The sequence below is a fragment of the Columba livia genome, chromosome 1 (assembly GCF_036013475.1).
Source record: "Columba livia isolate bColLiv1 breed racing homer chromosome 1, bColLiv1.pat.W.v2, whole genome shotgun sequence".
NCBI classification, from domain to species: domain Eukaryota; kingdom Metazoa; phylum Chordata; class Aves; order Columbiformes; family Columbidae; genus Columba; species Columba livia.
The window spans coordinates 200,044,789-200,072,700 of NC_088602.1; the positions used below are offsets into that span (position 1 = coordinate 200,044,789).

A 27,912-nucleotide genomic window follows, 5' to 3' on the forward strand; every position below is an offset into this window, starting at 1 on the left:
CACATTGTAAGAGCTGCTGTTTTCTATTTACAGTAGACTCTACTGTGACATACAAAAAGAGCCAGACTTCCTTTACGGAATGGGTTTTCAAAACAGGGCCAAAAAACCTGGATTCAGTTATGGGTTGTGTGTGAGTGATAAGCCGCTGACTTCTTCTAAAATGTTGGCTGGGTTCATTACACCACACTCAGCCATCTGAAAATTCTAGTTCTCTCAGCTTCCTCTGCTGCCAGTTAAGAGAAATAGGCATCTTCAGAGAGAGATAATCCCACCCTAGGATAAGCACAGTGAGGGAGATGAACTGGATTTGGGCCATGTCTGTTCCATACCATCCTTTTGAGAGAAAGGCTAAATGCGTAGGCAAGATACTTAGCATTTATATGGTTATATATAGGTGGTCTGAGTCAAAGCCTCAGTCTTTAAAGCACAGCCTAAGCTAATCAACCTGAGTGTATTTTCTTCTGAAAACCTCAAACTTACCATTATACTCGGGAAAGCAGACATTCAAATGAACTTTCGTTATTTTCTCTTGAAAGAGGTCTTTTTTGTTTAGAAACAGCACAATGGAAGTGGCTGCAAAGCACTTGTGGTTGCAGATGCTGTTGAACAGCTGAAGGCTTTCATGCATTCTGTTCTGTATAGATGCAAAAGGTGAATGTGAGAGACTGACAAATCTCATCCCCATATGTCGTTTTTACTTTAATGTTCTTTACTGGCAAGAAGCAATACAGCATAATAGCCTTTAAATGGTTATCAGGGAACAGGAATAGTTGTGATATGCCATCAGAAAGTACATTACAACTTAGCAGCAAAAAGGGTTGTTTGTTTGTCTCTTCTGACTCACCACTTCTTTATCTTCCGCCAGAACCATGTCATAGGCACTGAGTGCAGCACAGAAAATGATGCAAGTAACTCCCTCAAAGCAATGAATCCACTTCTTTCTCTCCGATCGCTGTCCACCCACATCAAACATCCTTTACAGAAAAAATAACACACAATGTAAAGCACTAACTAGTAAGGATGTAGTCATGTTGTTAATGTGTAGAGTGCAACCGGAAATGAATGACAATAAAATACCCAGTTTTTCCAAACAGTGGTCTATTCTATCCCAACAGGTCAATAAGTACTGCATTTTACTTGTGGCTTTGTAGGGCGCATAAAATGCAACATAAAGGCTAAAATACCTGCATATAGGACATATATTTGGTACTCTCAGGTGGCATCCTGTGTGGAAGAAGTGGGTCTCTGAATAAGAGCTCTGTGCAGCACTAAGCCCTGCAGGCAGAGTTCATTGCTGAAACATTGACAAAACACCCTCAAATCCACAGTCATTTGTTACTTCGTGGTTTTGCTTGTAGTGAACTAACACATTGATCAATCAGGCACTTGACTGGAAACCAGTCGCGGGTTGACCCACTGGTTATGTTCAATTGGCTGGTGTAGATCTCTATTTAGTCATCTGTTCACAGCCCTTGTGTGATGACTGAGCTGTGCAACCTGTAGTGTGTGCCTGTGTCTGGGGTCTCTGCCCCATCCAACTCAGTAGTCGCTGCTTGAGCAGCAAGTCATGGGGAGCAGGAATCTCTTCATTTGACCAGATAAAAATCTAGGGCTGTCCTCTTCTGCATTGACTTCAGTCTTTGCCAGAAATTACCACCTTTGGGTAGAGTCATATGAGCTTTTTATGGACTTTTTATATAGGGCCCAAAGCCAACTGAGCACAATTAGATGTGACATAGTTAGGGCCCAACTGAGATGGAGCTGTCACCAAATCTACCATTGCTCTGCCTAGCAGTAGCTTTCAAAATTGCTTTCTTTTTTCTTTTCTTGGGCTTTCTTTTCACTATTTTTCTGACATAAAAGATGCCAATCCTAGACATTTATTCAAATGCATTACAAAGGAGAAAAAATATTGTAAAAATCCCAGATCTGTGCTATTATTACTTTTGCTGTTTCCTTGTGTGCATGATGACTTTTCCCTCTGCTGCCTGTTGTTGAACTTAAAACTCTAAAATCTAGTCCTTTGTTGCATTTTTCCTTTAAGAAAATGCATTAGATCTTACTCTCTGGATGTATCTCCTCCAGAATCTGAAAATTAAACACAACTCAATTTTCATAGCAATGAAAATGTTTGGATTCAAGATATGAAAAAGCACATCAGTAACAAACAGTGCAAGAATAATTTGTTAGTGAAACACCATTTTTGCAGTATATTTCTTCTATTTTCTTCAGCAATGCAGCTGATGGAAACAAACGTTATAGTTTATAATTTTTCATCCTGCTTAGAAGACATGAAACCCTTCCCAATGCTCATGAGGAACTGTTTCTGCAGCTGAGGAGTAATTAGAGAAAAAGACTTTTTTTTCTAGTACATTTCATCTCTTTGTCTGATCATTGGGTGCCTATAAATGTGAATTATTAGGAAATTAGGAGGCTGTTGTGGAGCAAGCTTTTGGTAATAGTAATGTCATTCTTCCAAGTGTATCTTCTCTGAGTTCAGTATGCCTACGGAAGAGTGAGGTCAGTATGAATAAAATATCTTGACTTTTGGCTGTGATTAGTGCCCAAAAGTCACCTGCTGTTACATATATTCCTTGATTGGTGGTATCTAACTCTGAAATCAGGGTTATGGGGAGGAAGAAAGCTTTGAAATTCAGTCTGTGGTCAACTTTCACAAGCATGTATCATCACGTGAATCTGTATTCATTTCCCACAAACTTTTAGCATGTAGCCCTGTGAATGCACATGAGAAGCCAGTTAAAAAAGGACAAGATCAAGGCCAGAGGCAATGTTTATGGGCAGGTTTTTGTTGTACTGACCTTAGCTTGCTTGGCTCTTCTCATATCACCCCAGACCTTAACAAATATACATGTAAAAGTGAAGTTCCTGTGTGAATAGCAGGTAATGTATTTCTGAAATTATCTTTTTCTTTTGCCAAGACAAAATGAGTCTTGAAACCTCTGTATTTGCCCAGCACTACTCTTGGAAAATTTAGCCACAGATATGGGACTAACTGTATATTAATGTGTTCTAATGGTACATATAGCAAGACCTGAAAACTAAAGCTTGCCTGATTTCATTAAGACTCTTCCTAGCACATCAAAGGAAACTACATCAGGAGAGGACCTATGAAGATCAAATTCCTTTTAAAAATTATTTAAGTATGTTCTCAGGTCAACATTAGTGAAATAAATTGAAGAGCTCAAGAAAACTAAATTAAACAAGCAAAATAACCACTGAGAAGATAGAAAATAACAAGAGATGTTGCCTGTGCAATGGTAATTCAGTTCTCTAGAGCAGTACTCGAATTTAGACTTTCACGGCATGGATACAAAATGTTTTCTGCCTTATTTGGTTCAGAGGAGGGACAAGTGTTTAGTGAATGAGGCATCTGTTCGTGTTTTTGTTTTATCCCTCTATGGCTTGTGACTCCAAACCTCATTTAAGCACATGAATCAAAACTCACTCTGAATGTGGAAGTGTTCCTCTCTTTATAGATGTTTTTATGGTACTTATCAAAATAATTGCAGAGTCATCAGGATCCCCCAGCTGTTGTCATTGCTCTGGCAATGCAAAGTCAGAGTGACTGGCTGGTTAAGGTAGATTTATTGCTGCTCTGCATCTTTAGAGCAGCTCAAAACCATCAAACTATTTTGTAGTGATTTTACCTCGTATTACTCAAGTACCGAAAACCACAAATTAATTTACTAACTTAACACTACTGTGATGCATAGCAGAGAGGCTAAACACAGTGGGGTTTGTGTTTATGGTGGCATTAGGAGCCACCTTCTTGTCTGCAGACACTCAGGTAACTTAATTCTCAGTTGTGTCACATTTCAGTTGGACCTGGACACCAATTCTGATATTCCAAGGGAGGTTCAGGTTGGACATGAGGAAAAGGTTCTTCCCCCAGAGGGTGCTGGACACTGGAACAGGCTCCCCAGGGAGGTGTCACAGCCCCAAGCCTGACAGTGTTCAAGAAGAGACTGGACAACACCCTCAGACACATGGTACGAACTGTGGGGTTGTCATATGCAGGGACAGGAGTTGGACTCGATGACCCTTGTGGGTCCCTTCCAACTCAGGACATTTTATGATTCTAATATCAGGACTGGTAGCATTCATGTCAAAGGGCGTTTACATTCTGATAATTTCTTTCTCCATCCTGATTTTGTTTTTATTTCTAATGTAAACTATGGCTGTAACTGAAGGTGCTCAGATTTCCAGTGCACAAAACTGTCTGGAAGTATGTTAATCAGAGAAAAAGATTATATTTACAACATTGCATCTTAGCATTTGTGGGTAAATGCTGAATTTTGCATGGTGTATTAAAAGGTGACAATAATTTACCTGTAGGGCATCTACTTCAGAATCTTATTTTCTATATGTAATCTCAGTTGTGTCAAAGCATCTGTCTAGTAGCATGGATGGTTTGGGGGATCATTAATTGACACAAGAGGAGAAAAGAAGCCTAATGAAAAATATAAAAGTTATAATCCTGATGCTTCGTACATCTGTCTATCTCTACAGACAGTTCATTGTCTAGATGACATTCCTCAATGTGCACCCCAGCCTTTAAATTAAGAATTAAATTGAATTCAGTCCATAGAGAAAAGCATTACAGAACACTGAAACTATCATAATTCATTCAAATACGTTTTCATGTGGAATTAGATACTTTAATTAGTTCACCAAGCATAACAAAATCCTGAGTATCTGAAAGTGTCAATTATTTCCAGTCAGATTTTTTCAGAAACATTGTTTTCAAGATCTTTTCTGAACATTTTGCTCTTCATCTGAAATGAGCATGAAGGCATGCATGCTAATACTGAAATTTCCCATGGGACAGAAATGATGATTTTTTGCCAGCTGTAATGCATTCTGGTGTTAAGAGCAGTTATTTCCATCTCAAAGGAAAAGAGTGAAAGGTTGAGAGTGCATGCAAATTAGCAGTCATCAAATGTTTTGCATGCTGTTAAGGACATTTAGGTAGACAAATTTCGTAAATGTCACAAACAATTATTCAAATGATGGGATACAAATAATGCTTTTAAGACACTTGCATATGTAAAAATGTCCTTTTAGAACCTGATATTCAGAGATCTCTTAATAACGGTCCATTATATACTTAAAGTTGGAGTACTGATACTAAAGTATCTTGCTTTTTCTGTCTGTTTCAAAATATTAAATAAGAGTGAATTCAAAAATATCACAATGAGATTAGCAATATTATAATGGATCAATACTTTTTAAAAGAATATGCTTGAAGATAAAACCCACAGAAAACTGACAAATACAGCTTTTGTACCTGAAGTTCAAGTCCTTGAAAGAAAACTGAGTCTCTATAATCCCAGTTGTTTTCACTCGGGAGTGCAAAACATCTTGCTCACTAGGCACATAGTCCGGTGTTGCTAACCTGTCCAAATCGTTGAGGTAACTAAGGAGAGTGAAAAGAAATGGTGACTGGTGAATTCAAAAAGTGAAATAAACATTACATAGTCACTTCATATTGAGCTGCTTCTATGTATGCTACGTAAAATACACATTTAAATTCAATATTATTGTTTTTTTATACAACCTAAAGCCAAAATCCAGAGCCTTTTTTTCTTTTTCTTTTTTTTTTTTTTTTTTTTTTTTGTATATAGAAGTGTAATTTAGTTCTATATAAGAAAAATCTTTCTGAGAATTTCAGTTCAGGAAAATCCTTATTTTCCTCAGGGATGCTAAAAAACCATCTTGTCAGGAAACGGGTTTTGGCCATTTGCTTTCAGCAAGTGGAAGCTGCCACCAGAGGGGAAGAACCCCAGACGTCTCTCTAGAAATTATCGCAGCCTGTCAGACCTGTTATAATAGTACCTTCTTTCCTAAGTGAAAGGGAGATCATGATATTTTGGAGGAATTCACATGTAGGGGCTGTTTTCCCTGCAGAACTATCAGTTTACAAGAAGAAGGTAAATGATAATTTAAAAAAAAACCCCATACATTGCGAGCTGGGTCTCTGGAGCTTGGAGAAGAGGAGACTGAGGAGTGCCCTCATTGATGTTTACAGATATATAAAGGGTGAGTGTCACAAGGATGGAGCCAGGCTCTTCTCGGTGACGACCAATGATAGGACAAGGGGTAATGGGTTCAAACTGTAACAGAAAAGGTTCCACTTAAATTTGAGAAGAAACTTCTCAGTGACTGTGACAGACACTGGAACAGGCTGCCCAGGGAGGTTGTGGAGTCTCCTTCTCTGGAGGCATTCAAAACCCGCCTGGACACCTTCCTGTGTAACCTCATTTGGGTGTTCCTGCTCCGGTGGGGGGATTGGACTGGATGAGCTTTCGAGGTCCCTTCCAACCCCTGACATTCTGTGACTCTGTGTGATTCTGTGACATTTTGTAATCCCCTAAATTAGTATTCTCAAAGCTCCCTGAGACAGAGTGGATTATCTGGTTTTCTATCCTGTACACAGACACAAAATCTGCGTGAAATGAGAATCCAAACTAGGTCTTTGACGCCTGTCCTTGTTCTATCACCAACCCTTCTCCTGTCTTTTCCAGGCTCATTCAGCTTTCTTGACATGGCTGGACAGAGTCTATGAATCCTACTTACTAGTCTGGAAATCTGTGTAAAGAGGTTATGAACTGACAAAAGGAGAAGAAGAGCCAAATTTGACATACAGGGATTTTCCATTATTCAGAAGATCTCTTTTCTTTCTACTAAAATACACAGAGGAAAGGCAGTAATCAAACTTCATTAGCATGAATTAGTAATGAACAGACTCAGAAAAGATAACCTCAGCAAGTCAGAGTTTACACAGTATAAATCAGTACTCTGTGTAGGAGCTGATTAACAGGAGCTGAGAATCAGGGTTTTGGTTTTAAAAGAAACTGAAGTGTAACATTAGATGGTTGGTTGATTCCAGCTTGTTTTGAACTGATCATTAGAAGCCCAGCAGCAGGGGCAAAAATTAAGTTGATTTTAATGGTTCAGAGCCAAAGGCTAGATTTTCAGAAGCAGCAGGTACCTAAAGATGAAGGCAGAGGATTAGTGGGATTTTCAGAAGTGTTCAAGAAGATGGAAAACATATCTCTGTTGTTTTTAATGTAACTCTAGCAATAAATAATGATTATTGGCTCCTTTATAATCTATACTAGCTCCCTTAAATACTGAAACCTATGGCGGGTTAAAACAGCCCATAACACTGGCAGGGAATTACTTTAGACTCTCTTTTAGGCACAAAACCTGATTTGCCAAGCACCATGTACACACTAGAATGCTACTTGGTGAAGAGTTTTGTTTTGTTTTGTTTTGTTTTCTGCATTAGGGTTTTTGTTTGATTTTAAGTTCAGTAAGTGTTTTTCCTTTTAATTATGATCACTGACTTACTACTGCCTTTTAGTGCTGGGAACTGCGGTGTGGCCTGTCACAAAGGATATATAAAGAAGCAAAAGATTGCCCCATACTATTCCTAAGGAAATACAAGGCAATTATAAAATACTGTGAAGTCAGGCTCAAATTAACACAAGCAATATTTTCTTTGTTTGGGTATCTTCCAAAGAAAGATTTTTGTTCTTGTTTGACGGTATAAAGAGATGAAGAATATTTGTATTTTCATGTAATATCCCTTATATTATCTACAATTAGTGAGCTGTTAGTGCTGTGACGTTGCCTGGCTCCTGGACGGAACTCGGATCGTGCCTTTCCCTGCCCAGTGAGCAGGGCACCAAACACCTTGTGAGGTGTCACCCTGCAGGTGCCCTCAGCCTGTAGGAGGAGCTGCAGGAGCAGAGAAACCTCCAGTTGCAGGTGTTGGAAGATGGATCTCAGCTGGAACAACCCTCTGCCCCAGGTCTGGAGTCAGACTTATGCACTCCAGAAAAAACTGACACAGATGGCACCTCCTTTCTGGGTCTTGTGTGAGTTTAGGGAGAAAACAGAAGAGCAGGACCAATCTAGCCTGCAAGAACAGCTGTAGAAGCAACCAAACCAAGGAGTCCTGAAAAGCATAAGCTTACTTACTATATCTAAGTAGCCTCAAGTTGCACCAGGGAATGTTCAGATTGGACATTAGGAAACATTTCTTCGTGGAAAGTGTTGTCAAGCACTGGAACAGGCTGCCCAGGGAAGTGGTACAGTCATCATCCATGGACATGTTTAAAAGACGTATAGATGAGGCTCTTAGGGACATGGTTTAGTGCTAGATTTAGGTTATGGTTGGACTCGATGATCTTAAGAGTCTCTTCCAACCAAAATGATTCTATGATTCTGTGATTCTAAACTAGAAGATGTGTCCCAGCTGTGTGCTGACCCTGTGTTGGCTCAGACCTGAGCACCCCTAGTCCCCTGCTTATCTGTCTGCTACCTCCAAGTCTCAAAAAAGGGAACTGGGTCCATCAGGTTGGAGAGTGGCTGCAGCACCACTTGGCAAGGACCAGCTGGGTGCTGAGATGGTAATATCCCAGGGAACATTCAACGCTCATCCATATAGCCAGATTAGTCTAGAGGAAACTTTCTATAGTTTCCTCCAGACTTAAAGTTTAGCAGCTTGAAAGGTATACAGTCAAAGGACAGATCTAGGTGAAAACTAAGCTGCTTCAGTTCTCCTTTTCCCTCATTTTTTCATTCTTAGAATTACCTGGAGAGAGAACAGACTTTTTTTTTTTATAACAGTTTAAACAAACTCATAGAAACAAGTTGTTCCTTGTTTTCACTTGTTTCCTTCAGTCAAACATTTCTAATATATCAATGTTGTGGTTTAACCCGAGTGAGCAATACAACCACGAAAGTCGCTCACTCATGTCCTCCCCCACCCGCCTCAATATGGGAGAGAATCAAGAGGGAAGGGGGAAACTTGGATTGAGATAAACACAGTTTAATAAAATAACAAAAAGCCAATACACTACTAGTAAATATATATATATATATATATATATATATATATATAAATAAAAAATATTCAAGGCAATTCCAAATGAACTCCATCCACAACTGAGCAGGAAGTAGCAGCAAGCCACACCTGGTCCCAAAGCCAATCCCAGAGAGAGAATAGAGAGGAAAAAGGCAGAAAGGCTCAGAGGCCTCTGCAAAATGGCGAAAGCCAGACTAAACATCCTGCAGCAAAAACTCTCCCGGCTGCACCCCAGAGAGAGAGAGAGAGAAGCACAAAAGAGAAGAGGGGGCCAGAAACTGGAAGGCCCCACTCTTAAATCTGGACCATGACACTAATAGGATGGAATACTCTTATTGATCAGTCTGAATGTCAGTCAAGCTCTGCCCCATCCATGCCCACCTTCCTGAATACCTCCCACCTGTGGGCAGAGCACTCAGAATGTCCTTGGCTCTCAGACCAGAGCAATTAAAAACATTAACTCTCTGCTGGGGTGTTGCCTTCCTGTTCTCAAGCTAAGTCCAAATAATGAGTGTGCTAGCTATGAAAAGAAAGGTTTATAACTGCATGAAGAAAATTAACCCCTTTTCATTCTAACCAGCACAGTCAAAAACATTAGAATAAACCTCATTCTTTTCAGGTTAATCGGCAATCATTTTCTTAGGCTATTCTGCATGTGAGGAAGGGTTCTTGTCTCAAACTTTCCTATGCTGCCCGTTATGGTCCTAGCCAGATGTTCAGCACCTGCAGCTGGTGTCACCTACTAGGCTGCCGAGTCACTGAGCTGGTACTCTGCTGCCCTGGTGAAGCAGGCCTGGGTCCCACCGTCGCTCCACAGCTGTTTGATGAGTTCAACGAGTTCAGAAGACATGTTGCCATCCTCCAGAGCTGTTGCCATGGCACAGAGCTTCCTTTCGTCTTCCTAAAGAGAAGTTTCAGTGAATATTGTGCAAATGCACTGTGCCCCTCCACCTCCTTGAAGACGTGCTTGGTATACAACGAATTCAAGGGGCTGTATTCTTAATTTTCACTGATTTTTCCAAGTAGCTGTACTCACCTGTGCATGCAAACATTCTTTTATAAGCTCACTACACTTTAGTTAGTGCCAAGATTAGACTGAAATCGTGATATACAGAGTTTTCTTCTTTTTGTTTTGTTTTGTTCACACAAGAGCTCAGTTGCATCTTACCATAGATGTTCACTAAAGTTCTAGCTTGGAAGGAAGGCTTTTATTGTAAGAGAGAGTGTTGGAGTATCAAAAAACAAGTTTTAAAGGATATTTAAAGTTTAAACATATATTAAAGCAGAAATATATAGTTAAATATATTTTTTAATATATTTGGAAGAAAAAAATTACAGCTTTAGGCTACAGTGAGAAATGTAGCAAAGTGAATATAACTAGTGAATGCTTTCCTCATTTATTTATTTATTTATTTATTTGAGGAAGAGGAAACCTGTAACTGAAATCCCAAACATTTTATATGTATTATTTTGTAATTTATTCTGTTTGCAGTCAATCAAAAAAGGCTTCAAGTAATCTATTACATTTATTTTCAGTGATTAACAGCTTAGGAATGTATTGTAAATAGAGAACACAATTAAAATAGGGTCATTTGATACATTGTCACAGCAGTAGATAGTTATGGAATATAATTCCTTCCTAGCTGTATAAGCAGACTTACAATCAATAGTGGCAAATGTAGAAATGGATTCTGACAGATGCTAATTTGGCAGGGAGTACATATTATTCAAAAATAGAAAACATCTTCACAATAATTTGTAACAAATTTATTTAGAGAATGCACTATATGTTTTAATAGAAATCACAGTTTATGGAATGTCTGTAGAAGTCAATGACTGATCAAAAATAAAACTCTACAGGTTTTCTAAAATAACAGAGAAATTGGTTAGCACAGAGCAAAAGAAAAAAAAAAAAAAAATGGTGAAATAACCACTAGAGAATTGCCTTCGTTTGAAAGAGGAAGGAGGGCAGCTGGACAATTGCCCATCCACATTGAACAAAACCAACGTCATTCTGCACCCCCATCCTCTTGCTCAGCTCCAGCATCAGCAGAACTGGGCCATTTTTTCTCACGTGTGCCCTGCATTTTTCCCCTGGGTGGCTCTCCAGGGTGCACACTTGTTCAGTTCAAGGTAAGGTTTAGAATGTTCTATTCTCGGAGATATCACATATCATTTAATGATTAGTACTATCGTCCTACAAGGTTGCATTTATTGGTTGAGTAGCTTACAGGGAGAAGCCTTAAGCTCAGAAACTCCAAGTGTACAGTAAATGTTCATTGGTTATTATACAGAAGGTGTCAACGGGGAATTTTGATGCTTACATAAAAAAAGGAAGATAGCGGCAGACTAAGGTTATAACCCTGATTTATATAATGTTTTGCTTCTCTCTGGCATTTAGACACACTTAATATGATTTTCATATTAAAAATAAATTGCAATGGTGCTTTATGAGGAAAAATATACCTTTCTGACTAGAACAGATGTTGTTCAAAATTACGTACTGAGATGCTTTCAGGATCACTAAGAGGTATTTGCAGGCCATCCTGGAACATGGATAAACGTCTTGCTTTTGGGCTCAAGATGAGCCCAGACTTTGGGCTAAACGACTTTCAGCAGCTAAATATGGACTACAACAGAGCAAGAACAAAATCCAGCTGAAATCAAAGCTTATATCAAAACAAGTCAGGCTTATAAATGGCTTGTAATTTTACAGAAAATGTAAGCTAAATTTGTTTTTAGAACAAAGAACAATGTTTAGTTGACATTCAAGCAAATGTGACTGAAATTTCCATTTCTCTAAAACTCATATCCACTTAGCTCTTATGTGGTCCTGAGGGAAAAGAAGGCAGGCACTTCAAATATTTTATACAGGTGTATTCAACTGTATTCCTAGAGGCCTATTCTGCCAATGAGAGTAAGAATGGGCTTATTGTGCTACAAAGCAATAAACTTAAAATAGCTGTGTTTTCAGCATTTGGTTAAATATAAAGCTAAGAAATGAGCTGGGCTATTTAACAAAAATCTTCAATTCCCAGTTCCCAAGGCTGTGAAATCCCTTTAAGATAATGTCTCTGAAGCTGGCATAGGTGATAGATGATGAGAGATGTATAAGCCTCTCAGAAAGTTTAGCAGGGCTGAGAAAAGAGGCTGAAGTACTGGGATAAAGGCAGAACATATCTCTATTACAGATAGCAAACAGATTTGGGACCATGTCGTGGACGCTAGAGGCCAAGCCAGGACCCGTGGTAGGTGCTGCAAGATTCAGCTGCCTGAGGCCATGTAGACAGGCAGGTGGGTCCTTATGCAGAACATCTATCTGTCACAACTGAGGAGACAGGGTTGAATTGTGGCACACTCACATGAACTTATTTTCTGTGCTGCTTTTGGACACTGTTACATTTGTTTGAATGACTTGTATTCATGGACCGTTAAAAGAATACAGGAAGAAAACAGTTTCTGTTTTGTCAAATGACTATATGAATTTGAAGCATTTGTTTATCATTTTTTAGGTCAAAGTACCACATGACAGTGTAATGAAATTTAGACTTCTGGAACTAGGAAACTCCTTCAGACGAGCAGATGTAATTCCCTCTAAGATAAACCTCTAGAGAACAGAAAGAATTTTCCAAAGCTGGAACAACTGATATTCTGACAAGCCTTTGAGACATTCTAAGGAAGGTCTGAATTACAGGCAATAGACTAAATCACCACACTGAGAAGAAAGGTATGTCTTTTTCCTTTACTTCTGCCCCTGAAAATTCAGCACGATTGACAGAAGACAGCAGGTCTTCTTTCTGTGGCTCTTGTTCTATGAGCTTCTGCATAGGGTTGCTCACCATGTCAGAAAGGTCAGAAAGGTCAGGCTCCACTTCTCTGTCATGTCCAAATGAAATATTCCCAACATGTCTAGATAACCCTTCCTTACATGGCTCAGCCCCAAGATTTGTTCATAAAAGGGAAATATTACATTTCCCAATAGCAACAAATAAGTTACTAAGCAGCCAAGAAAATGTTCTTTTATTTTTTTTTTTCTTTCTTATGTCTTTGCAGGTAGAACACCTCTTTTGTAACAAACCAAATAGCAGTTTATGCAAAGGTTAGACCTCCGGCATCAGTCTTGAGAAAATGAAGATAAGTAATGACATCTTGTTACATATATAACTGAAGAAGTACTTAGTTTTCACTATCATAAATTAAATACTGAACTGTCTTTGTTCTACTAGTCCCTACTATTATATTACAAAAAATATATATTCTAGTGCGAAAGGGCATCATACTCACAATTCTAGCTGGGTTTTCATAACTGATTCCTAACTTAGCCATTGCTTTCACGATAGAGAGGATAGACTGCACTGCGTTGCTGTAGATGATGGGTCTGAACTCCATGCGTTCCTTGTAGGTGAAACCATCTTTATGGATGATCCTGGTGAAAAAATAGAAAACAAAAGGCTTATGGGATGCATCTGAAGAAAGAAAGTAATGAAAAGTTGGATCAGATGCTTTTGTGGTCAGTGTGAGAAAGAACTGAATCCATCTTGGAAAAGTATTTATCAATGTTTGATCTGCCTGTTCTGCTGGAACAGGTTAACAGCAGTTTCTGTAGCTATATGAGGTTAAATTAATAAGGCTGGGCTTTGACACCCCAGTCTTAGTGAAAAGGTGTTAGTTTTTGCCTTGTGGGTCCATGTAAGATAATGTGTGAATCCAGAACAAGATGCAGGCCCATTCTTGTGGATACAGGGCAAGTTGCATAGTGGGACTTAGATCCAAAATAGTTAGTCCTGGGCTCTCACATCTCTTGTTTAGTCATTCTCATTTTTAAGCTGAATCTTTACTAGAGTAGAAAAAATATTGCAAAAATATTTCTATATTTTGAGGTATTTTCTCAAGGAAAAAAACCACAAACCTTTCATATTTCTTTGTATTAATACATCAGTTACAATTTCTAGTTATTGACAGGTGTTACTGTTATTATCTATAAGGTTTGGGGACATGCATATTACTGCAGAGGATTTGCCCCACATTACAGAAGACAAAGAACTTTAGTAGTCAGATTCAATTACTTTAATTCAGAGATGAATTATAATTTCATAGTCCTCCCTGACTGGATAATGGCACGTGGTTAAAGTTCTCCAAGATCAGTGTGCAGGTTATGTCATGACTCAGGGAGGTATTTCTCCATGAATGGTGGAAAAGGATGAAAACTTCATCTGTTTTGATGTAGTGTGCTGTCAATTCACATCACATAATTAAACTGTGGAACTACTTGCTGTAGAATACTGTGGATGTTATTAGTTTACATTGGTTCAGAAGAGGTCCAGAAGAAACACATACATGAATTAACTGAGGGTGATTCAACACAACAATGCTGCCTCTGGGTCAGGATGGTGCCTGAGTCACAGATTATCAGGCACTATCAGAGTATCCAATGCAAAAGTTACTGTGTGTTTTCTTGTCTGGTCTGTTCAGTTTCTGGAAACACCCTTGACTAGCTACAACATGAGACGGGATGCTGGGCTGCGTGGATCTGCTGTGGCTGGTTGTCTCATGCATTTGTGTTCCCACTGCAGTACTGTAGCTCCTACCAAAGCCAATGTAGAAGCTTCCTTGGTCTTCAGTAAGGAGTTGAACCAGTGAATAATTTTATCAGAAAGATTTGATTACCAATCCAGCTGTGTATCTTAGTCACTTTGTGTTTTTCTTCCTGTGGTTGAATGAGAACTGGATTTGAATGGTGTTTCTTTGCGTTTTATTCAAATAAGCATAAATATTGTAATAAGACATTAGTTAGGTAGCTTATACTACAAATACCAAATTCAACAACTGATGTGAATATTCATATACTTACTTCATTTGCTTTACAATAGTGCTCTTTCCTGACTCTCCAGCACCTGCAGAAGAGGAATGTTGAGAAGATGTGATTTGTAGGTGATTAAGTAGCAAGTATTAAAAATAACTCTCTGGAACACAGAATTTTGGATACAGATGTTTTAGATCCCCATTGTACTAAATATAACACTCACTAGTGTCCATTCAGACTTAAAACCAATGAAATCTTGGCAAAAGTATTGATTCTGAAAAGGAAAGGTACATTTGAGAAGGAACATTCAGTCAACTGAGAGAAAAATATAGACTCTAATTATCAAGGAAATTAAATATGAATCATATTTCAATTTCACCCTTGGCAGACAGTGTCCTCTTCATTCCATGATTTGTAGCTGCTCATTTAAGGTTCATCACAACCTTTTGTAAGCCAAACCAACCATTTCCATGCTCATTAACCAGTCTCTTTAAACAACTGGAAGAACAGAGCGTGAAGACTTGCATGAGGTCTAGCTTATGATGCAGAGGTAGCACGTGAGAAAAATGTCTCAACACTGGTGTTTGGTCAGATCCTCTGTCCCATGGCCTCTGCTATGCAATAGGCGCCTGGAGGTGGGAAACCTGCAGAGCAATGCAACAGGTCCAGCTTGGGAATGATTCGGCAGTAAATCCCCATGTCTGGGGGAAGGTACAGTCATTTGCTTGCACAACCAGTTGCAGAACTAAGACATAGCTTTGATCAGATTTTTTTTTACCATTAATTTGCTCTTCTTATCTCATGGAAAGTGAGTAACCACAATGCTAAGGTTCTCCATTGGAAATGAGTGCAGGTGACTATCATCTTCTGTCAGTGAGAGTGGTGAGGCTTGGCAAGAACTGCCAAACAAGAGCTGGATTTTTAAAGCACCTGAAGAGTGGATTTGATTTTGGTTGTGAATCCATAGGACAGGAGTCATTGCTGCATTTCTCTTTGCAGATTTTAATTTACCTTACTCAGGGGTGTCAAATACTTTTGACAAAAGAAGAAATCTGAGACATAGCTATTTTAACTGAAGGCTTCTCAGTGAATGGAACAAACTGATTACAGACTTTCCAAACAGATTTTGTAAAGCTAATAACATTTAAATGACAGGGATTAATTTACTCAAATGAATTGCAGCAGACAGCAAACCGTACGTAAAACGTTTTCAAAATGCATTACGTGAATGGCAGAAAGTGTGAGAGACAAGCAAGCCTATGCAAAATGGGCTGATGCTGCCATCTGCCACAGTTTGGAAAAAATGCAAATTTGCTATAGATCATCTATTATCTTTTCAGTGCCCTCTGTAGAACCTGGTAAAGCCCTGTTGGCAAGGTGGCATTTACTGCACTTTATGTAGGGAAGAGAGCAGTCAGTGGTGAGAATACACACATTCACCTTATGGGAAGATGCCAGGAAACATAATACAGAAATGAACGTCTCTTCCAGATCTGAAAGGCAAAGTTAAAATAGAGTGGGAGGCATAATTTGTATCATTTGGGTGCATTTTTCTACCTCTGCTCATCTTTAATTTATGATCCAGTATTGCCTTTATCTAAACAACAGATGACTCAGACTTCGGCTTCACTCCGGAGTACCGTGTTAGTTGTAGCAGCATTTGCACCCCAGGAAATGGGTCAGAAACAATTTACTTTGCACCTGCTTCCTTTCTTCCTTCCCCATCCCGTGCAGCCTGCTCCTTCGGGCAGGGCCCCAGGACAGGGCAGCAGGGACAGGGCTGCGTTCCCACCCATGGCAGAACCCCTCTGCTCACAGAAACAGCAGCAAGAGTCCACCGTGAGAGCCCTTCCATGACTGCACAGGGAGCTGAAGGCAGCTGCCTTTTAGGAGGCAGCAAAAAGGCCAATTATAATCGAGCCAAGATTTTCTTGGCACAAAAATCTCAGTCAGTGCCTGAATCTCTGGCCCTGCTCCTGGGGGCTGAAGGTGTCCTCACTGCAAGTAAACCTGATGGAAGTTTACTCCCACACTTCTTCCCAGAGATCTCGGTCACCGTGCCCCAAGGCACACCACATATACCTGTGTACACACAGCACCCTGGAAGACTGTAGCCTGCCTCTCTTCTTGCTTCAGATATTTGGGATGGCACCCCCTCAAGTCCCCAGCCCATCATGTTTCTGGGTGCGCTGGGGCTGCAGAGGAGACCCAAGAAGTGCTGTGTCGTGTGGCTGCAAGCACTGATCCACAAAGAACCGTCCCCAGCAGCCTGACCTGTCCCCTGCTCCGGAACTGCCTGGTCCCTTCCCTGCAGAACACTGAGGCAAACAGACAGAACAGAAATAGAGGAAAAACTGAAGGCAACTTGAAAGCTGGTGAGAATATCTCATATTCAAAGGAAAACAGAATGCAGGACCTCAGCTGTCACTTGATGTTATTGTTTTTCTAAGAAGAATTTTTTCGAATAGTTGTGGAAACTGGGGCGGGTACGAGCCCCTTTCAAGACTAGCATCTGCTGAGCTGTTGAAGAAGGTTCTTTCTATATATTAAGCTGCTGTTGTGTCTCAGAGAAAGATCTATTATTTCTAACACTAATTATTTATGTGGAAGTAGAGGTTTGGTTTAGGAAAGTTTCCAGAAGCAAAAGTCAGAAAACTAAGAGACTACTGCCTGAATATTTTGTTTGAAAACTGTTACAAAAGCCACTGACAATGACATAAAATAGCAAAATACAGGAAAAGAAAATCTTCAAATTAGAATCAGAAGAGGTTGCAAACCTCTGCCCGAGCATTGTGTGTGCCATTCAGAACTCTGGAAACTATTAAATTATATCTTCCCGGACCTCTTTGCAAACTCAACAAACTTTCTCCATGAGAGAAAGAAACTAGAGAAAAGATCTAACCCTCTTGAGGGAATAAGGTCCTTAAATGCTCCCCCTCTTCCCATCCCCCAAAAGAGAAAATCAGTGTATTCCAGCCAATAGGACTATTGAGCCATCTTTGTACTCAAAGCCTTTGCTTCCAATGCAGGTGTTAACAACAGGAACTTAAGTCTGACTTGGTACTATGGTAACTATGTACTATGGTAGTTGAGCAGGGTTTAATTAATTTAACTGGTTTTAAATGTCTATACTATAAGCTTCTACATTCAGACTGCTTATCAGAGGCCTCTTATAGTCACTGGAGAAAAATACTTGCTTCTAAAACTAAAAAAAAAAGAAGCCTCAAATTTTTGTCACCCTAAAGAAAATAGTTTAATCAAATTATGTAAGCCGTGTTCTAAAAGTGAGTATTTCTCAGTAAAGTGAGCTGAGGATGACCAGCTCAGATGAGGGTGAGCTTTGTCCTGTCACTGAAAACTGTAGACAATGGGGCCAGGGAGTAATACTTTGAAAATAAATAAGTCCAAAGTTTTAATGATTATTTCAACTAAAGTGAAGTTATTTTTGTGAAACACCACTTTAAGTGTCAGCTATTTTGGGCACATTTCAAATGCGTGCAGTACTTTGCACACAAATAAACTGCAAGCTGGCTTCCAACAAAGTATAAAAACTGCATGTGATGCAGTAGGCAAGATATGGCCCTGATACGAAGGAAATAAAACTTTCACCTTGGAGTTTGTTCCAGACTCATAAAACAATATGACTTTTTTAAAGTATAAATATGTAGAGGCTAGATTTGTGGACAAGTTGGGATGGCCTTGACAACATAGGAACAGCTGACACAGGACTTAAACCTCCTGGCTCCCTGACACCTTGTGATGAACAGCAGAAAGTGGCATGATTTTTCACCTCCCCAGTTTATATCTGTAGTCTTTAGTTGTATGTCATATACACTGTAAATTATCACCTCAACACAGATAATGTGTTTACCCACATCATGGAACTTAACATAAACATATGGGGTCTCTTTGGTTTCTAGATATAATTTCATTTTTGTAAAGGTATCTATGGGAGGATACAGAGAGACCAGACTAGATGTCAAATAATCTTCTTGGGAAATGGTCAGAATACTTTTGTTTGTTTGTTTGTTTGTTTTTACATTTTAGTATTAAGAGCATAATGTTCACACTGAGAAACTTATGATATACATATTCATATTTTTTTTTTTTAGCATTTTCTACCAAACTGCCTACTGTGAAAGAAACAATGGTGAAATCTGAACCTAGAACTAGGGTAGGACTGGACCGGTTGTCTTGAATGGAGCTGCCCTTGATTTATGAAGTGAAAAATTTGAATCATTTCTGAGATCACTTCAGATATATGGAAAGGCAACAGGTCTAGATCTGAACATAGAAGATTTAATCCTCTCCTATCTGGCCATTTCGCTGGTTGACTATAGCAGGGGCTATACAGTGCTTCAGCAGCTGTGATTGCAGGTGTTCAAGAGACGCTTTCACTCTAGCTGTGCAATAGGCTCCAAACAGATGTACATTTCATTCACCTCTTGCTTTTTCAAGAACAAGAAAATTCAAGCTGTTGAGTCTATAATTATTTTTTTTTCCTAACTTGCTTTTGTTACCAAGTCCTTGGTTCCTTGTGATTTGTCAGAAAAAGCATAACAAATTTGAATCTTTATCATGTGTGACATCAATAAAGGAAGAAAACTTCAGAAAAAGTATTTCAGATTCTGATGATCATCTTGTCTCATGAAAAGAGTGCTTATAGAGCTGATGAAACTGAAATATGTTCAGATTTGAAATTAATGAACTAGAAGTCTTTCTCACATAGCTTGCAATTAATCCCAAAGTAATTGACTAAAGTTATCTAGAATATGTGATAGTAATAGTGTCAGAAAAAGCCTGATCATATACATTGGGAAACACTAAAAACTGAAGTTGTGGTTACAACGAAGAAAAAATAGAAACATTTCAATGACCAAAGGCTGTTTTTCTATTTGTTTGGTTAAACCAATGTAAACTATCATCATGCTGTTAAAAGAAAAATATTAAGATAATGGCAGTGTTATTATGCTCTTGGATATTTCTTGCAGGCTATGCAGTGCCATGGGAAAAAGAGAGAAGAATAAGGCTGCATTAAGAAAAAAAAGTTATTTAGCCACTATAGATGCTGGCCGTTAATAAATTGATCATAGTGTGGATTAGAAGTAGCAGTCTCTGAGAATATTCATCTGGATTCATTTCGTTTCATTACCTTCCATTCTACTCTCCACAATATAATTGTTATACATTGAAAAAAGCTGTTCTAAGTCACTTTCTGCTTCTGTAAAAAATGAAGTGCAACAGTTTGGAAAGTAAACAATATCAATACCTTGTGACACCTGTGGATTTTCTATGTAACAGTTATCTCTCTTAGTTCTGCAAACAAATGCATAGAGATCCGTGAAAAAAAGGTACATCTGTGCTACATACTATGCAAGTAAGCATCATAACATTTATTCCAACAGTAGGCTCTCATTTCTGTAATATTTTCAAAGTTAAATATTTATAATATTTAAAATTAAATATATGCAGTGACATGGCACTTTCCAGCCTGTTACATGTGACTTAGTAGATTGATGAAAGAGTGTTGATAACTAGAAAACATTTTGTGCATGTATTACAGGATTCTGTTCTTCAAATAAAATACTGAGAGGTGGGAAATTCGCTGTACTGAAATGTAATTCCAGAACAAAATAACCCCTCAGTGGAAAAGCATTATCAATTATTTTTATTGTATTTACCCAACAGGAGTAGTTTGACTGTCCTGGCTTCCTTCTCTGCGTCTGCCTGGAGTTTCTTTTCCAGTTCTCTGGATCTCCTGGCCGACTCCTTGCTCTCAGAACTAGCTCCACTGCCCATCTTGAGGTGTTAAAAATCCTCTGTCCAGCTGATTTCCTTCTTATCAGACTAGTTGCTTTAATTCAGAAGGAGGACAGCAGCCTGTGCTTCAAGATAATTTAAAAATCCCATTCAACCTCTGTGTTCAGCCTTCAAATCAAATGGTCCCTTCAGAGCAAATGGTCCCTTTTCACCTGTCACATGATCTGGAGATGCTACAGGGAAGGATTTATATAGGACATGAAAATGTGCTGTTATGAGGTCATAGAATTAAAATAATCCATTCAAGAGCAAAGCCAATGGCCAGATAGATATCTGTCTTGCTTCAGACAGGTTCCAGCTTCACATGCTTCAAAGAAATGTGCAGAATATCTTGAAAGAGTGAAATTCAGAATAACTCAGCTCAAGGAAAAAAAATTCAGCTTGTGAATCAGTGTTGGTGTCCTGAAGCACCTGAAGGTTTATGTGTCTTTGAAGCATTTACATAAATTATTTTTCATCTTTCTCAGTGGTTATAGCTCTAAATATATGCATTCTTTATTTTAAAATAACAGAATTTGGATTTATATAGTTAAGGCATATTTTGTTACAATTATGAGTTAACATGCAGAATGTTTGCTGTATTTTCATATTATAGAAAGTGCATTTCTTTTCTTGTAATGGTAATAGGTAGTTTACTGCAATTCGTAATGTCTTTGGGATACTTTTGTGCAACCATTCCTTGATAAATGTCACAGTCTTTTCCATTTTTCTATGATGTTATTAGCAGTTACTAGCTTTGGCTGAAAGCCCCACAACTTTTTTGTGTAAGAAAGGACACAGGCCAGATTCTCCTCATTGATGTAATAATTTCATCTTAGTTTCTCATAGTGCAATAGAAATATAGAAATATTTTATGCAATACAGTGGAAATATTCTTGCCATGTAGTATCAGCTGTGTATTGAGAAAATATACTCTACTGTAATATTGTGGTAGTGGGTAAGAGTAGAATTACCATCAAGACTAAAAGAATAGAAATACTTTCTTTTTGGTTCCTTCTCTTCAGATTAAGAATTCCAATAAAATATATCTTATTAGTGTGCTATATTGAAATTAATTGTAATATTTTACTTATTCACTTCATTATATATTTCAATTATGCAAAACATACAAACATAAGAAAGATGAAATAATACAATGATATTACAATTTACAATTATTGACTAGCAATAGTGTATATCACTCTGACTTTACAGTATGTAAGCTTAAAAGGTTTAGCCTGGAAATAATGTTCAAGGGAAATATAAGCATCCCAGTCAGTTTGAATGGTATTAAACATATTTTTAGGTCAGAAGATATATGAGAAATAGGGCCAGAGGCAAAGTATTTAATTCATCGTATTGCATAGAAAAGCAGCTTTCCCACAGCAGAAGTAGGTGGACCCCAGATGTAACAGGAAAGCAACTGGTACTGAATGGGAAATATAGGAGTACAAGGACTAAAGATCGTCAGTGGTACTAATGAGTTCTGTACCATAAGAGCAGGAGAGAGCTCTCTTCTGAGAAAAGACAGGTCCTTTGCTGTGTTCATCCCATGCAATGTGATTATCTTCTCAGACTTAAAATTAAGACCACGTACTGCAATAAAGATCTGAAGCTGAGCTTTTTCAGTATATGCTGTTCAATTGGTGGAGCAGGAAGCTGTTTTCAGTCTCCTTGTGCTACTTTGCCAGAAATGAATAATCAGTACTTGTTAGCAGCTGAACTTTTGCATATACATTTACAATGCAAGAAAACACTCTGTTTTGTTAGCCTATATTCTTACTTTGGTTATTTTTTAAAATAGACTGTAAGAAGATATATATGCAACCATAGTAACAAGTGATTTGTTTAAAAAATGAAAACAAGCAGCTTCAGAATTGTGATATCAGTGGCAGGTGTCTGTTTATCAGAAACATAGGCAAGTACAGTGCTGCTATGGATTTCAGTGGTTTTGAAAAGTAAGTCTGTTTGAGTATTTCTGAATGCTAACTGAATTTACAAATTAACTGATAAAGTCACAAATCACAGAGAAGAACATCGTTTCCAGATGAAGGGCCCATTTCACTACTGAGTTGTTCCACGCATATAGTAGTCTACTCATTTTGCATTTTATTTTTGCATTATCGAACTGGAATACTGTGATGGTAAAATAGGTGCTGTTCAGTTATACCATTCAAAAACTGAGTTTAAATAATTCAAGACAGAAAGCTTCACATCACTTTTCCTAGATGGGAAGCAACGGAAAAGCAAGTGTGCATCCCATAGCATAAGTTTCCTACCATCCTCTGTTGCTGTTTTGAGGACCTACAGGAGCTGGCTTTAAGTAAGTAGGTGTCAGATACAAGCAGGAAGTAAACAGAATAAAGAAATACAGACACAAACAGTTACTTTATAAGCATATGATATCTATAGTATCTTATCCATTTGGTTTGCTCACTTCTGCCTTCAAACCTTTATCTAAATACTTTACTGAAAAAAAACAATCTGTTTCTATTTCTCTGGTGAATCAAAGCAGATTTAAAAGAATGAACAGGATTCTGTTCTGCTTCACATGCTGTCGTAATCATTATCATCATCATTATCATTATCATCACTAACTGTATTCTGATTGAGGAACTTGCTGAAGGTGATCAAGCCAGAAGCTATAGACACTGCCTCACAGGGTTCAGTTGAATCTAAAATGTGGTATCTTTCCTCTGCTTCTTCTAGGTGCAATAATAAAATATTGATTCTCACTGTGTCTCTTCTATTGTAACAGCCATGTATGTTTGATATGAAAGTCTTTGAGAGAGAGTAAGTCTGGAAAATGTTCTTTTGAAATACAATCACACTTTGTAAATAATACTATGTTTTTGGAGTTGTTTCCAATGATGCACTCTAGGTGGTGCTGATAATGTAGAGTGTACTCCAAAGGCAGTCTGTAGCTAGTAAAAGCTATAAGTAGTACGAGCTGTAAGTTCTGTAAGACTTTCTGAAAGGCTTAAACAGTATATTCAGAAGTCATGGATTTAGGGTTCTGGATTCAAATTCCACTTTTTTATTTTGGAACTTATATTAAACTGATACTGTTTGGGGATTTTTGCTTGGCAAAAAATGTAGGCTGTTCTGTTAATAGTCTGTCTTTCAATTGGGTTTTTATTTTCAGTTTCTTCTGAAAGTACTATACTGTTCTCAGTCAAAGAAATAGGGATAGCTTAGGAAATTCACACCTCCTTTCTCTCTTGTCTGCTTCCCAAGTCTTTGCATTTACAAATTGTTCAGACTGAAGGCTGATCATTGTTTTTTCACATTTCAGTATAACTAATGTTTTCCCTCTTCCCTGATAAAATATTGAAGACTGACACTGATGAAAAATGAGGAGGTTTTAGCAACATTGACAAGCCCATCTAGACTTTTTTTCCTATTGATGTGCAGATATATCTGCTGAATGACAGGTATTCTAGAGACATAACAAAGTAGGTGCAGGGACTCCTTATATGCTCGCAGTCAGTACTGGTATTAACTGGGATCCATGGCAAACTGCATTAATGTGGCATAAAGCCAGAGCTTTTGAAACCTGTTAAGAGTCAAGATTTATTACCTCTGGCACTCGGACATGGTCATGGGGCTGAAATATTTGTGGATCTGTGGTACTATCTCCACACACAGCTGTATTGCGGACAGCCATAAGTGATATACCAGATGGATGTTAATCCTTCTGTGAGGTTTTCATCTCTCAGACTTGCAAAAACGTAAGATGGACCTAGAAGGAGCTGTTAGGCTTGACTTTCAGAACTGCCCATCTAGCCAAGCAGTAACAGGTGGAGAATCTTTGTGTAGTAGTTTGGCCATGGAGGGCTTCTCATGCTATATCCTCCTTCCACTCCAATCCTCTTCCAAGATGTTGTGACTCAGTCAGGAAACTGAAACTGCTGAAACTTGAGTGTGACATGAAACCCACAAACATTTGTCCCAGTAAGTATCCTGTTCCTCTTAAGAATCATATCCATACATCTCAAGTCAAAGTGAAAATGTATCAGTCTCCATACCAACTGTACTATGACACTGAGATATCTGATGTAGAAAAAGCAAAGGTGACGATCATCAAATTGGTGTTACCAGCTAGCTTCATACTTCTGTAAATATTTATAGAAATCACAGTAGGAGACTGAATTATTTCTGATATTCATCAGCAGACCTTCCAGGTTCACTGGCAGCACATTCTCCAGGTTCTTTGGTTTACCCTGTGGCGCTGCTGCCATCTGTTCTGCCCATGCATACATGTGGCATGCTCAGTCTTTTTGACTCAAGGGTAGTCAGACCTTGGACTACCTTTAAGAACTTGGCCACAAGATTTGATGGAGGGATGAATATTTAGACCTTATCATGCTGCTACCCGCTGTTCAGTTATATGTATAAGATAAGGTGACTTAATCCGAAAAACCTCTCTGGACTGTCTGTCCTCTCAGCAGGGAAATATATTGAAATTAATGGTTGTGATTCAAGTTCACAGGTTGGTCTCTTGTGTTCTGTTTTGGATAAGCAGTAGCTCTGTTTGTGAATGTACACAATAATAAAATGGGGTTGAGATGTTATGGAATGCAAATCCATTTATTTTTCAGATACCTGTGCTGGAAGGGTCAAAACAGAATACATTGATATGAAAGACAGGTGATATCTGAGATACATCATTCATCAGCAAAGATGGCTCATCTTTTCCTAATTCCCCCTTCTCCAGACACACACATAAGTAGTCTTTTACTGAAATGATTTTATATTAAAATATAAAGGTTCGTTAAGAAAGAGACATTAAAGAGTGCCATGTCAAACTCCTTGAGGCCTTAGGAACTCATAGACCAGTTTCATAACTTTAAGTTAAGGTAAAACTAGTTGAGATTTCTCTAATAAAATAATAGAACAATTTAGGTTGGAAGTGACTTCCCTCGGTTTCTAGTCCAACTCTCAGTTCAAAGCAGAGATAAGTTCGAATTTAAAGTTTTCAGGGCTTTGCATTGCTGAATTCTAAACTATGGAAAGACAAAAATTTCACAGCCTCTCCATGTAGCCTGTTTCACCACTTAAACATTCAGTGTGAAGATTTATTTTCCATTTCTGTGGTTGGAATTTCCTTTGCTGGAGGATGTGACTTTTGCCTCCTTTCTCAGCAGAATTTGGCTCTATCAGGTTCCCTTTTTCTTAATGGAGGACTGCAGTTAGATTCTCTCCATAGCCAGGCTGAGAAAACCCAGCACCATCTTTGGCATGTGCTTCAGGCTTCTAATCTCCTTTGGCTCATTACCATTTTTTAAAATTATTTTTTTTTATTTATTTTTTATGTTTTTTTAATTAGTGGTCCAAAACCTAGAAACATTTCTCTGGATGTGTCCTCAAGATTGCTCAGTGGAAGGGTTCCCTGTATTCTTAAGGTGTCCACCATTCAGGTCCTTTTCTGCAAATCCACCTTCTCTCTAGTCATCTCCCAGACTGTAATGTTTCATGGAGTTATACTACTCCAAATGCAGGAATTTGCATTTGTCCTTGTGTTTTGTGAGTTGGCTCATTTCTCTAGCTTGCCAAGGTCTGCCTGACAGGCAGCCCTGCCCTGTAGCATACCGACCACTAATGAGCACTGTCCAGAGTTAATGTTGACCCAGAGCAGTGTGCAAGAACATTTGAAATACAGTGTTTGGGCAACAGCACTATTGGCTAGTGGAAAAAGTTAACAAGTTCCTTGAGTCTTTTCAAGCACAGCTGAAATTATGTCCTCATGAAAACAGATGAGCGTTGAATTCAGAGCAACTCAGGTATATGATCTAGCAATTCTTTAATATTCCTATTATGTGCCTGTTGTGAAGTCTTTTCTGTATACATTACATGATTCCATGGTGATTTAAATATTCTGTTACATGAAAGGTAAGATTCTGGTAGTCCTATGGCCTGTAATCATCAGTTTTACTACAGATTCCATTTATTGATGAATCCTGCTGTTTAACCTCTTGTGTCAACAAAAAAAAAAATAAAATAAATAGAATCAGGTCTACATACCTTTCATAATGATTTTTCAGAAATTAAACTAACTCTAGCATAGCTGTTTCAGTAGAGTCACGTAACTGAACTTAGCATTGTAGATACCATGTCTGAGGTTTGTGTGATAAACTATCATCTTTATTTTCCATGCTATGGAAAAAGCCTTATTAAAGTAAGAATAACTAATATACTGATAATTGGTGAGAAAAAAATGTTGTGGTTAATATCAGCTGAGACGGTTGTATGTCTAGTTTTCAATACTTCATATTTTCGTGCTTTTTTTTTTGTTGGTGTTTATAAGATCTCCATATTTTGGATAAGAATCCTTCCTAATATTTCCCTTTCCTTTTCATGCACTCAGTATAAAAAAGAGTTCAGCCTATGATTTTCTGGTTCCCTTCTCCCCCCTCAGTTTGTCGGCTTCTATCTAGGAAACTTTACCCAATAGCAGAAGAAAACAGTAAATCTTGTCCCTTATCTCTATAGCAGTATCACAGTAATAGCACTGTAATATTTGCAAAGCCATTTAGTTATACAAGAAAGGAAAAGGGAATGAGGTAGTAATTTATTTTTACTGCTTACACAGGTGAAAAGAAAAGGAAGTAGAAGAAGGAAAAAAAAACAACATTACAAATGCCAAGAGAAAACATTTTTAAAATAATGGTGTTGTATTTTCAACCCCGTCAAACAGATTTTTTCCCAAAATATTGACATATCCAGTAATTCTTTTCTCTTTGTGTGACAGTGTCAGACTCACTATAAGATACATGAACTGTACTAGCTGCAGTACACTTATTACCATTAGTTCTATAATTGCAACAATCACTGATGCAATGGAATTTGTGACTGTGTGACCAAAGATTTTTGAGTTCTGGGTGGGGCCTCGCTGGCTGACTATCGGTCCAGATAAGACTCACATAATCTTGGCGTGTTTACAAATACTTAAGCTGAACATAGGCTGTGTTCTCAGTGCCAATTTTGTGACAGCAGATGCATGGCTGAGCCACTATGTTCTGATTAAGAACTGCTCATTCTGAAAGTTTGAAACTCGATGTATAGATTTGGCTCACCAGTGACAAAAAATCCCATCCAGTGCAAAGCTATAAAAGAAGACCAAACCCTTCAGTCTCTGCTGATCTGATACTCCGACTCCAGACCATGCTTGTGGGATGTCTGTGATACATTTAAAAGAGCTGCGAACTGCAGTGAGGACAGCAAATATCTCAGGGTCTGACCTTTTTACACAGATTAACAAATGCTCTCTATGCTACGGTGAGTTTAAATTTTCTCCTGGCTTGTTGCTGATTCACCCAAGAAAATTAAAAAGAACAGTGAGATGTAATGCACTACAATGAATAAATGATTTGGGGTCTTTGAACTGTTTCACATGTATTTCCCATTAGAGTGT

General features: G+C 38.3%; 1 protein-coding gene across 7 annotated transcripts in view; it reads right to left on the reverse strand.

Annotated features, from left to right (window-relative positions):
• The window catches only part of GNAT3 (G protein subunit alpha transducin 3), a 44,420-nt gene that overhangs the window by 4,981 nt on the left and 11,527 nt on the right, over window positions 1-27,912 (reverse strand). For 6 of the 7 annotated variants that reach the window (XM_065049181.1, XM_065049184.1, XM_065049185.1 and 3 more), the window contains 6 exons: window positions 14,748-14,790; window positions 13,181-13,322; window positions 9,640-9,797; window positions 5,309-5,437; window positions 845-974; window positions 481-634 (listed from right to left, as the gene is read on the reverse strand). In XM_065049181.1, the coding sequence (XP_064905253.1) occupies window positions 481-634; window positions 845-974; window positions 5,309-5,437; window positions 9,640-9,797; window positions 13,181-13,322; window positions 14,748-14,790 (756 nt within the window). Of the gene's footprint in view, window positions 1-480; window positions 635-844; window positions 975-5,308; window positions 5,438-9,639; window positions 9,798-13,180; window positions 13,323-14,747; window positions 14,791-20,380; window positions 25,887-27,912 lie in introns of those variants that run through there. The other variant, XM_005512074.3, reaches the window with a different exon arrangement.